This window comes from Agelaius phoeniceus, chromosome 11 (assembly GCF_051311805.1).
Source record: "Agelaius phoeniceus isolate bAgePho1 chromosome 11, bAgePho1.hap1, whole genome shotgun sequence".
Lineage (NCBI taxonomy): Eukaryota > Metazoa > Chordata > Aves > Passeriformes > Icteridae > Agelaius > Agelaius phoeniceus.
In genome coordinates, this window is record NC_135275.1 from 4235166 (window position 1) to 4250601 (window position 15436).

At 41.4% G+C, this 15436-nt stretch overlaps 1 protein-coding gene across 1 annotated transcript in view; it reads right to left on the bottom strand.

The window, feature by feature from the left end:
• Positions 1-15436, bottom strand: part of SYN2 (synapsin II) — a 211170-nt gene that overhangs the window by 127245 nt on the left and 68489 nt on the right. Inside the window, exon 2 of the mRNA XM_054639980.2 lies at positions 4297-4354. Within this exon, the coding sequence (XP_054495955.2) occupies positions 4297-4354 (58 nt within the window). The remainder of the gene's footprint in view (positions 1-4296; positions 4355-15436) is intronic.

A 15436-nucleotide genomic window follows, 5' to 3' on the forward strand; every position in this document is an offset into this window, starting at 1 on the left:
ATAATATAAAAATAAACGCTATAATAGAAAATATTATAGTATTTAATACTATATATAAATACTAAAATACTAAATATAAAATACTATATTATAAAAAGTATAATAAATACTATAAAAAGAAATACTTTAATAAATAATATAAAAATAAATGCTATGATATAAAATGTTATAGTATTTAATACTATATATAAATACTAAAATACTGAATAGAAAATACTAAAATATAAAAACTATAATAAATACTATAAAAAGAAATACTTTAATAAATACTATAAAAAGAAATACTTTAATAAATAATATAAAAATAAATGCTATAATATAAAATGTTATAGTATTTAATACTATATATAAATACTAAAATACTGAATAGAAAATACTAAAATATAAAAACTATAATAAATACTATAAAAAGAAATACTTTAATAAATACCATAAAAATAAACGCTATAATAGAAAATATTATAGTATTTAATACTATATATAAATACTAAAATACTGAATAGAAAATACTATAATATAAAACTATAATAAATACTATAAAAAAGAAATACTTTAATAAATAATATAAAAATAAACGCTATAATAAAAATATTATAGTATTCAATACTATATATAAATACTAAATATAAAAATACTATAATATAAAACTATAATAAATACTATGAAAGAAATACTATAATAAACAATATAAAAATAAATGCTATAATAGAAAATATTATAGTATTTAATACTATATATAAATACTAAATATAAAATACTATAATATAAAACTATAATAAATACTATAAAAAGAAATACTACAATAAATAACACTGTGATAATACAATCATACAAGAAATGGAATTAGCAGCAGGACGCTGCAGTAGTTGCTGTTTGTGTGCTGGTGTGTAACAAAAGGAATTTTGTGGCTCAGAAACTTGCAGGCTGTCTCTGATGAAATTCCAGCAGCACAGGAAGGAATTCCAGGTGTACAGAAAACCACCCAAAAATGCACAAAAAACCCCATAAAAATATCCAAAATTAAGCCTGAAATCATCCAAAATCATCCAAAATCATCCAAAATCATCCCAAAACCCCCAGTAGGAGCTGGATGACCTGGCCAGGGAGGGCAAGGGACACAAAACCACCCCAAATTAAACCAAAATTGACCCAAAGTACAGAAAAACACCCAAAAATGTAAAAAACCCCACCCAAAATTAAGCCTGAAATCTCCTTAAATAATCCAAAATCACCCCAAAACCCTGAGCAGGAGATGGACGACCTGGCCAGGGAGGGTGAGGGACACAAAATCACCTAAAATCACCCCAAAATCAACCTGAAATACCACAAAATGCAAAAAAACCTCCTCTAAAAGCAGGAAAAAAACCCCATAAAAATACCCAAAATTACTCTGAAATACCCCAAAGTACCCCAAAAGCCCCAGCAGGAGCTGGATGACCTGGCCAGGGAGGGTGAGGGACACAAAATCACCCAAAATCACCCCAAAATTAACTCAAAATGCAGAAAACCACCAAGAAATAATAAAAAAACCCATAAAAATATGCAAAAATCACCAGAAATGATCCCAAAATCATCCAAAATCATCCCAAAATGATCCAAAATCATCCAAATCATCCCACCCTCCCTGAGCAGGAGATGGATGACCTGGCCAGGGAGGGTGAGTGACCCAAAATCACCTAAAATCACCCCAAAATTAACTCAAAATACAGAAAACCACCAAGTAATACAAAAAACCCCCATAAAAATATGCAAAAATCACCAAAAATGATCCCAAAATCACCCCAAAATACCACGAAAGCCCCGCAGGGGGTGGATGACCTGGTCAGGGAGGGTGATTGACCCAAAATCACCTAAAATCACCCCAAAATTAACCCAAAATGCAGAAAACCACCAAGAAATAATAAAAAAACCCCATAAAAATATGCAAAAATCACCAAAAATTATCCCAAAGTCCCCAGGTGTGTCCCCAGGTGTGTCCCAGGTGTGTCCCAGCTGTGTCCCAGCTGTGTCCCCAGTGTGTCCCAGGTGTGTCCCAGGTGTGTCCCAGCTGTCTCCCAGGTGTGTCCCAGGTGTGTCCCAGGTGTGTCCCCAGTGTGTCCCCAGGTGTGTCCCAGGTGTGTCCCAGCTGTGTCCCCAGTGTGTCCCCAGGTGTGTCCCAGGCGTGTCCCAGGTGTCCCCAGTGTGTCCCAGGTGTGTCCCAGATGTGTCCCCAGGTGTGTCCCCGGTGTGTCCCCAGTGTGTCCCAGGTGTGTCCCAGGTGTGTCCCCAGCTGTGTCCCCAGGTGTGTCCCCAGGTGTGTCCCAGGTGTCCTCAGTGTGTCCCAGCTGTGTCCCAGCTGTGTCCCCAGGTGAGTCCCCAGCTGTGTCCCAGGTGTGTCCCAGATGTGTCCCAGGTGTGTCCCAGGTGTGTCCCAGGTGTGTCCCCAGCTGTGTCCCCAGTGTGTCCCAGATGTGTCCCCAATGTGTCCCCAGTGTGTCCCAGGTGTGTCCCAGATGTGTCCCAGGTGTGTCCCAGGTGTGTCCCAGGTGTGTCCCAGGTGTGTCCCAGCTGTGTCCCCGGTGTGTCCCCAGGTGTGTCCCAGCTGTGTCCCCAGCTGTGTCCCAGGTGTGTCCCAGGTGTGTCCCCAGTGTGTCCCCAGCTGTGTCCCAGCTGTGTCCCCAGGTGTGTCCCCAGTGTGTCCCCAGGTGTGTCCCAGGTGTGTCCCAGGTGTGTCCCAGGTGTCCCCAGTGTGTCCCCAGGTGTCCCCAGCTGTGTCCCAGGTGTGTCCCAGCTGTGTCCCCAGCTGTGTCCCCAGCTGTGTCCCAGCTGTGTCCCCAGGTGTGTCCCAGGTGTGTCCCAGATGTGTCCCAGGTGTGTCCCCAGTGTGTCCCCAGGTGTGTCCCCAGTGTGTCCCCAGGTGTGTCCCAGGTGTGTCCCAGGTGTGTCCCAGATGTGTCCCAGGTGTGTCCCCAGTGTGTCCCCAGGTGTGTCCCAGGTGTGTCCCAGCTGTGTCCCCGGGTGTGTCTCAGGTGTGTCCCCAGGTGTGTCCCAGGTGTCCCCAGGTGTGTCCCAGATGTGTCCCTGGTGTATCCCCAGTGTGTCCCAGGTGTGTCCCAGCTGTGTCCCCAGGTGTGTCCCAGGTACCCCAGGTGTCCCCAGGTGTGTCCCCAGCTGTGTCCCCATTGTGTCCCCATTGTGTCCCAGGTGTGTCCCAGGTGTCCCCAGGTGTGTCCCAGCTGTGTCCCAGAGAATTCACATCTGGATGCTCACAGTTAATGACAAATTCCCCTCACTCCTTGAAAATCCACTGACAAAACAGCTCAAGTACTGATGCTTTCTGCAGCCCCATCTATTTGAGCATTTCAAGCTTCAAAAGCACTGAAAAATCTTCCTTAAACCCCTAGTTTCAGCTTAAATAAAATATCTATAATTCCAGCACGCCCTAAATTATATCTCCATGCCTGTTCCTATTTGTTATGGATTTTTTAAAGCCCCACAAGCTAGCCCTGCAGAACCAGAGCACATTTCTGTTCCTGAGTGGGGAATCAGTGATACAGAAGTGCCACACAAAATTCATGGAGTGTCTGGGAACCTCACAGTCTCTAAGCAACAGCTCCTGAATACAAGATGTTTTCATGCTGTGAAAATTATGGTGAAAATCCCCTCAGAAGAGGCCACTCGGTGTGCCAAGGAAGGGCTGCTGTGGTTTAACCCCAGCTGGCAGCTCAGCCCCAAACCCAGAGGGTACAAGTGGGAAAACTTTGTAACTTTTTACCCATCAGAAGGGGAAAAGTGGGAAAACTGTGGGTTGGGATGAGCAGAATTCAAGAGAGTGAATTAATTCACTAATGTAGTGAATTCAACAGAATTCACTAAAGCAAAAGCTGTGAGAGGAAGCACAGGAAATCAACACCCCAGCAGCTCCAGGGGAAAATTAACTCTGCCCCAACCCAAAGCATCACGTTTCCCTCATTGTGAGGGGTTTGGGGTACAAAGATTGTGAATATTTCTGTACAGGAATGCACAGAGATCCATGGAATCATCGAGGTTGGAAAAGCCCCCTCAGATAATCTCCAATGTCATTAATCCAAGGCCACCAGCAAAGCCTGTCCCCATGTGCCACATGAGCACAGCTTTTAAATCCCCCCAGGGAGGGATTACACACATTTCTTAAATATATGTGTTTCTATAAATGCACAGATATAAAAATAAAAATATCAAAAAATATATATACTATATATAAAAATAACATTTTTGAATATATTATATATATAAATATAAAATATATAAAAATAACATTCAGGCTAAGTCACTTACCTGTTCCACCTTTATGTCATACTCTCCATGGACCTTTTTTCCACGAAAAGCCTTGGCCCTGCAGGGAAAAAAAGGAGAGAAAATCAAGGATGTATTTATCTGCAATCAGTGTCTATAGAAAACTTCCTGTATTGCCTCCAATGTCCTGAAAACATACAAATATACTAATTCAATCCACCTGATGCACAGGCAGATTTAATCTACCCCATCCCACGATATTTTGTAATAAAAAGCAAGATGTGATTTCCAGCACTGAAGTGAAAATGCACTGAAATGATGAAACATCAGAAGTAGACATTTCACAGCTGTTAAACAATATAAAAGGAGTCCTATTAAACAGGTACAATCTTGCTCTCCAAGTCAACAGTGGAAATTCATTTATTTCCCTGTGCACAATTTCCTTACAACCACTCACATTCATCTTTATCCACATATTTCATTAAGAAAAACTGGTTTATTGGGAATCCTGTGCTTAGAAACTTTATATTGTTTTTGAAGTGTCAGAGAACTGGAGACTGCAGTTGTCGGATATTTGAGTTTCCTAATCAATTTTCCTTCCTTTAGACTGACTTGATATGAAATAATGAAAGTGAAGGAGAGTTTATGGGCAATTATTATGCACCAGGATTGCTGGGATAAACCAGAATTCACTGATCCTTGCAAGCAGAAATTCCTCCAGGAATCCATCCCTTGTATCCCTCAGGCTGAATGGATCTGCTTTGGACTAAAGGAGAATTTCAACAAAAAAGATAAATCTGTTGATAAAAAGGAATTATTCTGACCCTGATCTTGTTGAAGGAATATGGGAACAGCCCCTCTGTGTTTTCTTTGCTCGAGTCAAAGCTTAGGGTGCCTTCCCTGCTTTTTTCTTGTGCAAGGAAAAAATTGTTGCACAATTCAAAACCTGCACTCCACAGAACATCACCTCAAGTGTTAAAGAAGAGCAGCTTTGTGCATTCCATCAAACAAAATGCATCTAACAAAATTCTTCTAACAAAATGCATCTAACAAAATCCTGTTGTATTAATGAAATCTACCTCCCCAGTGAAAGCAATAGCAATACATATATTAATAATTTATTTCTCCCGATCCAGAGGAATGTCACCACTTATTTCAATCGTGGATAAACAAAATTTCTTAATAAACAAATGTAAACACTACCTTGGGCAGCATTTCACAAGGAATAAGGGCATTTCTTAAAGATATGTCTTAAGGATATGGATAATGGATGGTAGAAGTTTTTATGCTGAAATCACACAGTAAAATATTGCCCAACCAATAATTCTGTATAAACATGCAATGGGAGAGAAGAAAACAAAGAAGAAAGCTTTTGTATTATTATTTTTTAAACTGCATTCTTGCAATAAATACACAGGAAAGATGAAGTTTGAAATCCACTGTTCTGTTCTGGGAGGTGCACACTCAGCTTAGTGTTACCAAATATTTTTTCCCATACTAAAGGTAGAAGTTAAAAATAAACCTAATTTACAGAAAAATCATAAATCACTTGTTTCTCTTTCCAAATTTGTTTTGGAATCCCTTAAGAGGAATGTGAGCATCACCTCTTGGAAGCTTTGGGGATTCTGGATGTGTTTTATGGGAAAAGCCAGGGGATGTGAGCTGGAGGAAGGTGCCACAACCAGGAGGAGAGCACCCAGCTCCCATCAACAGAGAGCTTCGATGCCCCTCTGAAAAACTCAACATTCACCACTGCAAAAATGCTTCAAAGTCCTGTTCTGGCCCCATGACTTTAACAGCCTTGTCCTGGCTGAATTCTGCTGGGAGCAGGATGAGCTCCTGGGGTTATCCCTGGTGCAGAAACCCGTGAGGGAAGCGCATTATTGGACATCACATGGCACATTGGATTTAAATACAATGATCTTGGCTACATTATAGTGAAGCTGCCTCTTGGCCACTGGAAAACCAGTTTAAATACTCAGTTTCTTCACATGTAAATGGAAACTGTACAGAGATTAAACCTTCCCCAAGAGCTGCCCTAACAAATGTCAGGAATTGGCAGCTCTGAGAGAAGGAATGGACCTGGGAAAGCACAGAGAGCCCAGGACAGACCCTTCCACTCTTTACTCCAAGTATGTGTTAGTGAGATAACCAAAATGCTCATTAGCTGTTCATTAGTGAGATGCTGGAACTCTAAATTCAGTCTTGCTGCTCAAACATGAGGCAATCTCCAAAGAGCTAAACCCTGGCACGATTCACATTTCAACAAATGACTTCAGCTTTGAAAACAAACAGGAGCAGTGAGGACTGAAGTGAAGCAATCTGAGGCTTGAAAACAAACCTGACATTCAATCATTTCAAGAGAATCCATTTTGCAGCAGCTTTAGCCAACAACTTTTATGAAAATGTATAAGATTCCACAATATTCTCCAAATGCTGAGGCCCAGACTGCAAGAATTTATCTTGGTATCTGTTGGAATTCCCTGGCTGCTGGGAATTTCAGAGTTTCTGTGCTGACTGACCCCCAGGAGAACACTGCATTGACCTGAGGCCGTGGAGAAAGCTTCAAAATTAAATGACAGAACTGGGATTGTGGATGTGTAGAGTAAATAAAAGTGTATAATATCACACGGTAGAAAACTTAGAGTTTGAAGTTTTAAAATATAATAATATATATAAATCAAGATAAAAGTTTTAAAACAAAAACTAATCCTTCTTCTGCACCTTCTTCTTCATAAGTAGTATTGTGTAATTAGATTCAAAAATCCACATTGCAAACTATGACTAATTAGTAATTAAGTTAAAAATAAAAATAATTTAGGTGTCATTTCTTAATTAAACAGTTTATCCTTAAAAAAACTTAGGAAAAAAATACAACTCCATTTTTAATTTATTAAATACTATAAAACTCACAATTTGTAAAACTATACTATAAATAAAACTAATAAACATCTAAATCCAAACAAGAGATACCATCTTACACATTTAATCCCAACCCTAACCCAAAAAAACCCCAAAACCTCCACAGGTATCTCTGAAGAATAACTGAAAATTTCATGCCCTAAACATTTCATAACAAAGTCTAAGAATTAGTTAGCATGTGGGTATTGTGAAACAGAAGCCAGTTTTCATTTAATTTACTCTACCTTGGAAATTCAGCCATGCCCTGCTTGAATTATTCCCCATTTGCAAGAAAAGAAGCAGTCCTGTCATAATGACATTCATTACATACTTATGGTAATTGATTTTATTTTTTACCGAGGGGAGCTGAGGAATGCACTTGTTTGGTGTCATTTATTTACAGAATTCCACGGGATTGCAGTCTCAGATTCCTGCTGAGCCTCATTCCTGTTGGCACAGTGTGGGATGGCTGTAAGCAGCCCCCAGGGCTGGCCAGGACAGGGCTCTCAGGAGGGTGAAACTAAAAACCAAGCACACCCCAGACCAGGGGGGCTTACAGGGACATTGCTCTGCTGGTGTTGGTGGAGAAGAAAAGGGAAGAAATCACAAATCATCCACCTGGAACTCCACCACTTTCCAAAGGCCACAGAGAGAGCAGAGAGCCTGGGAAGGGATGCTGCCCACTGCAGGCACAGCCAGGGGCTGCTCCAAACCCCTGGAATATTGATGCACTTCTTGCTGCACAATTCACATTTAAAATGAAACCACCAGGGAACATGCAGCTGCCACAGAGGCAGCCTGACACCAACCCCTGCACTCACTGAACCTTGCCAAGGACAAGGAACAAGGCAGAGTCGTTAGAGGGGGTTCAAATGTATAAATAATAAATCTGATTTATTTCCCTACAGTTCCACAGTATCTTACTATGCCATGAGACCAACCTGGTTTAATATACATACATACATACATATATATATATATATATATATATATATATATATATATATATATACATGAACACAGATATATACATATATATGTGTGTGTGCATATATACAGAATATTCACAAATATTCTATATTCTATATATATATCATATATATGTGTGTGTATATATATAGAATACTCCCAAATATTCTATATATATGTGTATATATATATATATACAGAATATTCCCAAATATTCCATATATATATTATATATATATGTGTGCATATATATACAGAATAATCCCAAATATTCTATATGTATATATCATATATATATGTGTGTGTATATATATACAGAATATTCCCAAATCTTCTCTATGCATATATCATATATATATATGTGTATATATATATACACAGAATATTCCCAAATCATCTATATGTATATATCATATATATGTGTGTGTGCATATATATACAAAATATTCCAAAATATTCTATGTGTATATATCATATATATGTATCTGTGTGTGTGCATATATATACAGAATATTCCCAAATATTCTATGTGTATATATCATATATATATCTCTCTCTGTGTATTTATATATATACAGAATATTCCCAAATCTTCTATATGTATATATCATATATCTATGTGTGTGTGTGTATATATACAGAATATTCCCAAATATTCTATGTGTATATATCATATATGTATCTGTGTGTGTTTATATGTATACAGAATATTCCCAAATCTTCTCTATGCATATATCATATATCTATGCGTGTGTGTGTATATATACAGAATATTCCCAAATAACTGAATTACTGCAATTATCAGTGAACTGCATGTAAAGATACTGACAGACAAATGACCCAGCCAGAATTCCATGGATTTTAAAAGTGTCTCAGTGACAGGCCAGGAAAAGCTGAAGACAAACAAAACCTTGTCTTCAAGTTAGGATTTCAAGTTGAGCCCAGTCTTCAAGTTGAAATGGGATTAGGAATAGTTTGTTCTATAGTTCAATTAAAAAATACTTTTGTAAACACAGCAAGACCACAAGCTGCTGTTAACAGAACCAGTGCATGATAAGATCTGCACAGCATTTTCATTTTATGGGAATTAAACCACACCCCACTGAAACCAGGGGGGATTTCTGTGTCAGCATCCATGTGCTCTACAACTGACAGCACCAACATTTGCTGTGCTTCCTTCCCCACCAGCCAAGCTTTGGGTAACTCACCTCTGATCAGGTTATCATGCTTAAACAGAAATTAAACACAGCCATTTAAGGCTTTCTATTATTTACTTGTTCCACATTTCTGCAAAAAAAAAGACTGTTATGAAACAAAAAAAAAATCCTGCTTAAAACCTGACTCTGAAAGGCCTTGATATTCCTAAATGTTACTGAGATTCTGCAAAGGGCTGTCTGGATTTAAACCACATCCTTTTTGTGTCTGCATGGTGCAGTTCCACCCTTGGCCCTGCCCCAGCCCCTCTTTCACTCTCCCATCTCCATACCTTGGTGCTTTCTCAAGGTATTCCCTCACACAGAGACTGCCTCAGGAGGGGCAGCCAGCAGCACAAAATAAATGTCAGAACACAGCAGACTTTGTGTGACTTTGGGTGACTCTTGGCTCTGGGAGTGCTCCCTGCTGGGCTGGGTTCCATTAGATTAATGCTAATCTGCATTAGCAGGGGCTGTAAATCTGCACAGCAGGGCCTTTCCTGCCTCTGGGACAGCACAGGTGTGGTGGTTTGACAGGAAATGTGTTTTTTGGGATGCTGTGTTTTGGGCCAATGGATATTCAGGCTTTAATATTGGCATTTAACCTGGCCATTTAGGACATGGATCCGCCTCTGAGAACACAGGGTTAAAAGCAGAGCTCTCCCCTGGGAGGGTCCTTTTGGGTTTCCAGCGGGAAGGAGTTTGGGTCTCTCCCCCGGCCCAGCTGCTGGCTGGGCAGGGGGAGGGGAAAAGCCATGTGGCTGGGAGAGGTAGGCCTGAGCCCGGGGGTGGAAGGGTGGAAGAGAGAGAGACACCGGGAGCCATCGGGCAGCCCCCCCTGAGAGACACAGAGAGAGAGAAAGAGAGCCGGTGCCTGGGACTGTAACCTTGAAACTGGATAAACATGGGCCTGTGCCGGCAGCACGGCTGCGACGGAGAAGAAGGGGGGAGTTCAACCGGCCGCTTGTAGGAGCTTTTAACCCCTTTTTGGAGAATGAGAACTTTACAGAACATTGACCTTTCCTAGAAGATAGAGTGGAAGATGAAGAAGGAAATGTGCAAGTGTGAGACAGGTCTGGGTGAGTGAGAAATAGTAGAAGAATAGAGAAGAATCCTAGTGGGAAGAGATGATGGAGTGGCTTTTGCTGGACTCTTTTTGTACAGCCATGGACAGAACCATGTTCCTTGTGACACAGAGACTGCATTCTAGGGGGAGGCAATGCCTCAGAACCAAGAGGGTTCAGTGTTGGTGCCCCTCGGCCCCAGGGGGTGAAAAAATATGGGGGGGACAGGTGTCCCAAAGGAGAGATTGTGGGGACAGGTGTCCCAACGGAGAGACTGTGCCTTTTTTGGATCGGGACAGAGCATCCTTAAAAGACAACCCTAGAAGCAGCTCTGGTCTGTGTTCAGTGGTGAGAGCACTGGACAGGAAAGGAAGAGGTCACGACGGCAGATGTACTCCGGGCGGTGCCACGAGTGACATGGAAACACAGGAGGCTTCAGCTGTGTTTCCAGGGGAAGCCCATGGTACAAGAAGGACTCCTCTCCTCTTGATCAACTGAGGATTGATTGTTTGAAGAGTGGTGCTGGACTAAGAGTTGGTGATTTGAGGAATAGATGTATTGTGTTGGGAATTTGGTGGGGGGAGGAGGAAATGTATTTGTAAGGTTTTCATTTTCCCTGTGTGTGTGTTCCTTTTTATCTGTAGTTGTAGAGTAGTTAATAAAGTTCTGGTTCTTTTTTCCCTAAGTAGGAGCCTGCTTTGCTTATTCCTGGTCACATCTCACAGCAGAAACCAGGGAGAAGGTATCTTCATGGGGGCACTGGCATTGTGCCAGTGTTAAACCATGACAACAGGTGATTCCAGAAGCTTCCATGGCTCACAATTCTGCTTTGCTGCTCGTCACCCAGCTGGGTGCAATGCCCTCTCCATGGCAAGGACACAGTCACCCACCCCAGGAGGTGACAATTCACAGAAACACCAACTGAAATTTGATTTATTCTGTACATTTTTTCCCCAGCATGCCAGGTAGGACATGACTGATGCACTTCTTCACTCTCACTCCATCATTTTGAAGGGGAAAATAAACTGCTCATAAAAACCACAAAAACAACAACAACAACAAAAAAGGTGTTTCTGCCAATATGTCTGAGTCCTCATGGTGTCTCTGTACCTGAAATGTCTGCATCAAATATTTCTATACCAGAGCAGTCAATCATAACAGATGGAAAGAGAATTACTGGGAACAAAGGCAAGGATTCCTGTCCTGATGCATCCCAGCACACTCCTCCCAGCTGGCCTGCCCCTGGCACTGTCCCAGTTAATTCTGCCAGGATTTCTGTATCCTGAACTGCCCCTTTATGGAGGAGCATCAGTGTTGGGACCCTGGATGCTGAGAATTTCAGAATTTCAGAATTTCTGTGCTGCCAGGCACTGACCCCCAGGAGAACACTGCACTGACCTGAGGCTGTGGAGCAGCTTCCAGAATGGAATGACAGAGCTGGGATTGTGGGTGTGGAGTTTGATCAGCAGTGTGGGATATCACAGGTGGGAAACTCAGAGTTTAAGGGTTTAAAATACAGTAATAGATATAAAGAAATGTGGAGGTTTTAAGGTGCAGGCTGCTCCTTCTTCTTCACCTTCACCTTCTCCTTCACCTTCTTCTCCATGGGTTTGGGTGGTTTTGTGTGATTGGATAAAAATTCCACATCACAGCCATAGGTGGTTGGTTATTGGGTTAAAAGTAAAAAGAATTGAGGTATCATTTCTTAATTGGACAGTTTATCCTTAAAAGGCCTTGTAGAGAGAGACAGGGCTCCATTTTTAGGTTGTTGGAGTGAAGTGCTGTACAACTCAGGGCTTGTGAGAGTGTGACATTGATAAGAACTAACAAACATCTGAGTCCCAACAAGAAATTCCATTTCACACATTTAATCCCATCCCTGGCAAAAAAAAGGAGATAAAACTGCACACAGGAGGGCACAGCCAGCCCCCAGCTCACAGTGAGCAGGGCAGGAGAGCCCTGCAGGAACCTCTGCTCCTCCTCTGCAGGGATTCCCTGCCCTCCCCTCTGCAGCCTGGAGCAAAGAACTTGGTTAAAAACTGCTTAAAACCCGAGTATGAGGGTCCTGCCTGCACCTCATCCCCTTCCCCAGCAATGGCCACACTGCTAAAAACCACAGTAAACACTTCCCAGTGGAGGATTTCCCTGCCCAAAGAAATCCACCTCTAAAAACTCACTTTAAAATAACCCATAGGCTAGCTAGAAATAAAGAACACAATTTTATTAAGCAGCAATTATTCCATTTCTCTGTCTGGACTGCACACAGTTCTTGCTAGAAAGGTGGGGGTTTTTCACAGCAATTTTATTTGTGGCACCTTCAGAGGCTTCCATAACCTCCACCTCAATCCCTTTTTTTATTCTCCTAATTCATTTCCAGCCCTTTTTTTTTTAACAAGTTCTCCCTCCCTTGGCATGTATCAAACCCCCTCTTCTCTGCTCATTTCAACTAAACAGAGCCATTTTATTATTTCCATTTTTTTTTAATTCTTGCAATCCTTTTTATTCTGGAGGGTTTCTGTTTGTGCCTGAGCAGTGTTTTCACTGGGGATGTAATGCAGAAGAAAGTGAGTGCCTCCTACTCCTGAACCGAAATTTTTTGGGTCTTTCACACAGCATGCCCAACTGAAAATGCCTCATTTTCTGCCCACTCGAGGTGAAACAAGCCCTCTTTCATGCCCAAACACCAAGTCTGCCTTGCTGGTAACGTCTCAAAATCCCACACCTCCCATTATGTAATATTTACCATTAGCCCACTACTTCCCTGCAAGATTTATGGTCACGATGTAACTTCTGGGAGCTCCTTTTTTTGCAAAAGGGATGACAAATGAGTATTTTTAAATGTTCATTCCCTCACCAGCAGAAGACCCAATACGTGATGCAACATATTCAACCTTTTCCAAATCTGTTCGATTCATTAGGGCTGCTACTACTCTTTCCCAGGGCTGGGGTCATAAAAATATTTTGTACTCATGAGATTGAACAGAAAGTTCCAACTTTTCTACAGGAAAACACTGCCAGCCAAATTACAAAATATTACAGCTCTGAATCCAGCTTTTATTGCTGCTCAAGCCTCCAACTGCCCCTTCTGCCCTGAGCTCCTCATCTCCTGGAGCAAATAATCCAAGATAAAGTAACAAATTTTGGCATTTCCCTACCAACTAAGTGGTCCATCCTTTCCATTTCATCTGCTGATAGCCAAGATAAAGGAGCACAAACAGTTATTGAGCAATCCTGTTCAGAAAGGAAGGCACATCCTCTTGAATAAATGGCAAAAAATGTCCCACAGTGCAGCCCCTGGGAATAGTTTGTGACAGGAAAAAACCCAAAGCAGCTAGGAAGATAACCAAAAGGTAGGTTGGGTTATTTTTTCTTCTTGAGGTAAAGAAAATCCAGTGAACCTGAGGACTTTACACTGCCAGGAGGTCACTTCTGGCAACATCTGAAAAGCCAGATAAACCAGCATGGGGTGAAAGAGCCTCTGAGACTGAATCCAGTCCATGTTTTCATCAGAAATGCATCTGCCTTTTAATTGTTCCATTTATACCGAGTTCTCCAAGGTGTTTCAGATGTTCCTCAGGAAGATGTGAGACTCTCTGAGGTAAATTTGAGTAATTTATGCCTGGAGAGACAACGGTGTCACTTCATGTATAATGTGTTGCACTATGAACATTGCTTGAATTTTCACCTTTGAGGATCCTGAATTTACACAGAAACTGTATCTTAAAAACCTCTCTGAGGCTCTGAATGAACCACTCAAAGGGAGGAAAGAAACAGGGGGAAGATGCCAGTCATGCACTGCCACTAACATCACATTACAGGAACACTTGAGGCCCCATTTGAACAAAAAGCCCAAATAATCAATGTAAAAGATCATTTGATGTTTCAATTTTCTTTTTCATGCAATTGAAATTTATGTTTTTATATTCATACTCAAGACAACCACGTGCTGCCCTGGTTTTTGGGGTTTTTTTTGAATGGGTCAATCAGAAAGCCTCATCTTGGTTTAGCACCTGCACAGCTGCAGGAAGGGAAGGAGTTCATGGCTTTTGCTGCCCTCTCCTGTAGGAAGAAATGCAGATTGGCCAAGGCCTGGTTTCCAATCGCTGGGAAACAGCTCCATGGTCCAAGCCCTGGATTTCCTGGCTCCAAGGGACCTGCCCAGGTGTCAGCCCCTCTTGGGCAGCAGTCACGGGGAGGGGGTGCATGGAAATATTGGGAATATTTCAGTGCCTGCTGTGCTCAGGGATGGGTGATAGGCACCAAAGGCATGAACCTAACTCAGAAATTGCTGAAATCTAACAGAAAATGCACATTAACAGAGCACTCAGGACATTCTTGATGTGTTTCATGCAGCATTAGCAAAAATCATAATGAAATTAATCACTGCCACCCCATGGATTAAATTACTGCTAATTGCTGATGCTTTCTGTGATCCTCTGCTCTTTGCAGGTGAATTAATGAATATTCCAAGGTGGGCTTTTTTCTCACTCATACACAGAGTTTCCATTAGTTTCAGGAGTCTCCTGTGACTCTAAACGTGGATCTGAAGCTGCCTGGTACTTCCAGTGCAGCTTCCCCTCCTCGAGGGAAGGAGGATTTCACTCACTGTGCTCAGCAGAAAACAAAAAGAATTTATCAGTTCTTCTGAAGAATGAGCCTCAGAGACATGCATTTCCACAGGAAGGTCCAGAATGCTGCCACAAAAACTCAATTATCCCACAATTCTCACGTTCCTGTAGCCACGGTAATTACATTGTACAGATAATTCTCTGTGCAAATGGGTACCAAGAAAGTGGAAAATGTTTTTGCCAGTATCACCTTTTCATGGTTTTTAAGCTTCCCAAGTGTGTTAGAAAACTAAACTCACCACCTTGTAGATCAATATTCTACCTTGAAATACAATCACATCATTTTGTCTGTACTTCAAAAACACATGCTTGGTTTATTGATTTCAATATTCTCTAAAAAGCTAAATAACCAAGGGCCTGTGTTCTGAGGTTTTTGTCAGCTTCTCACTACAGATTAGGGAACAACAGAATTTTCCAGTACTGCTGG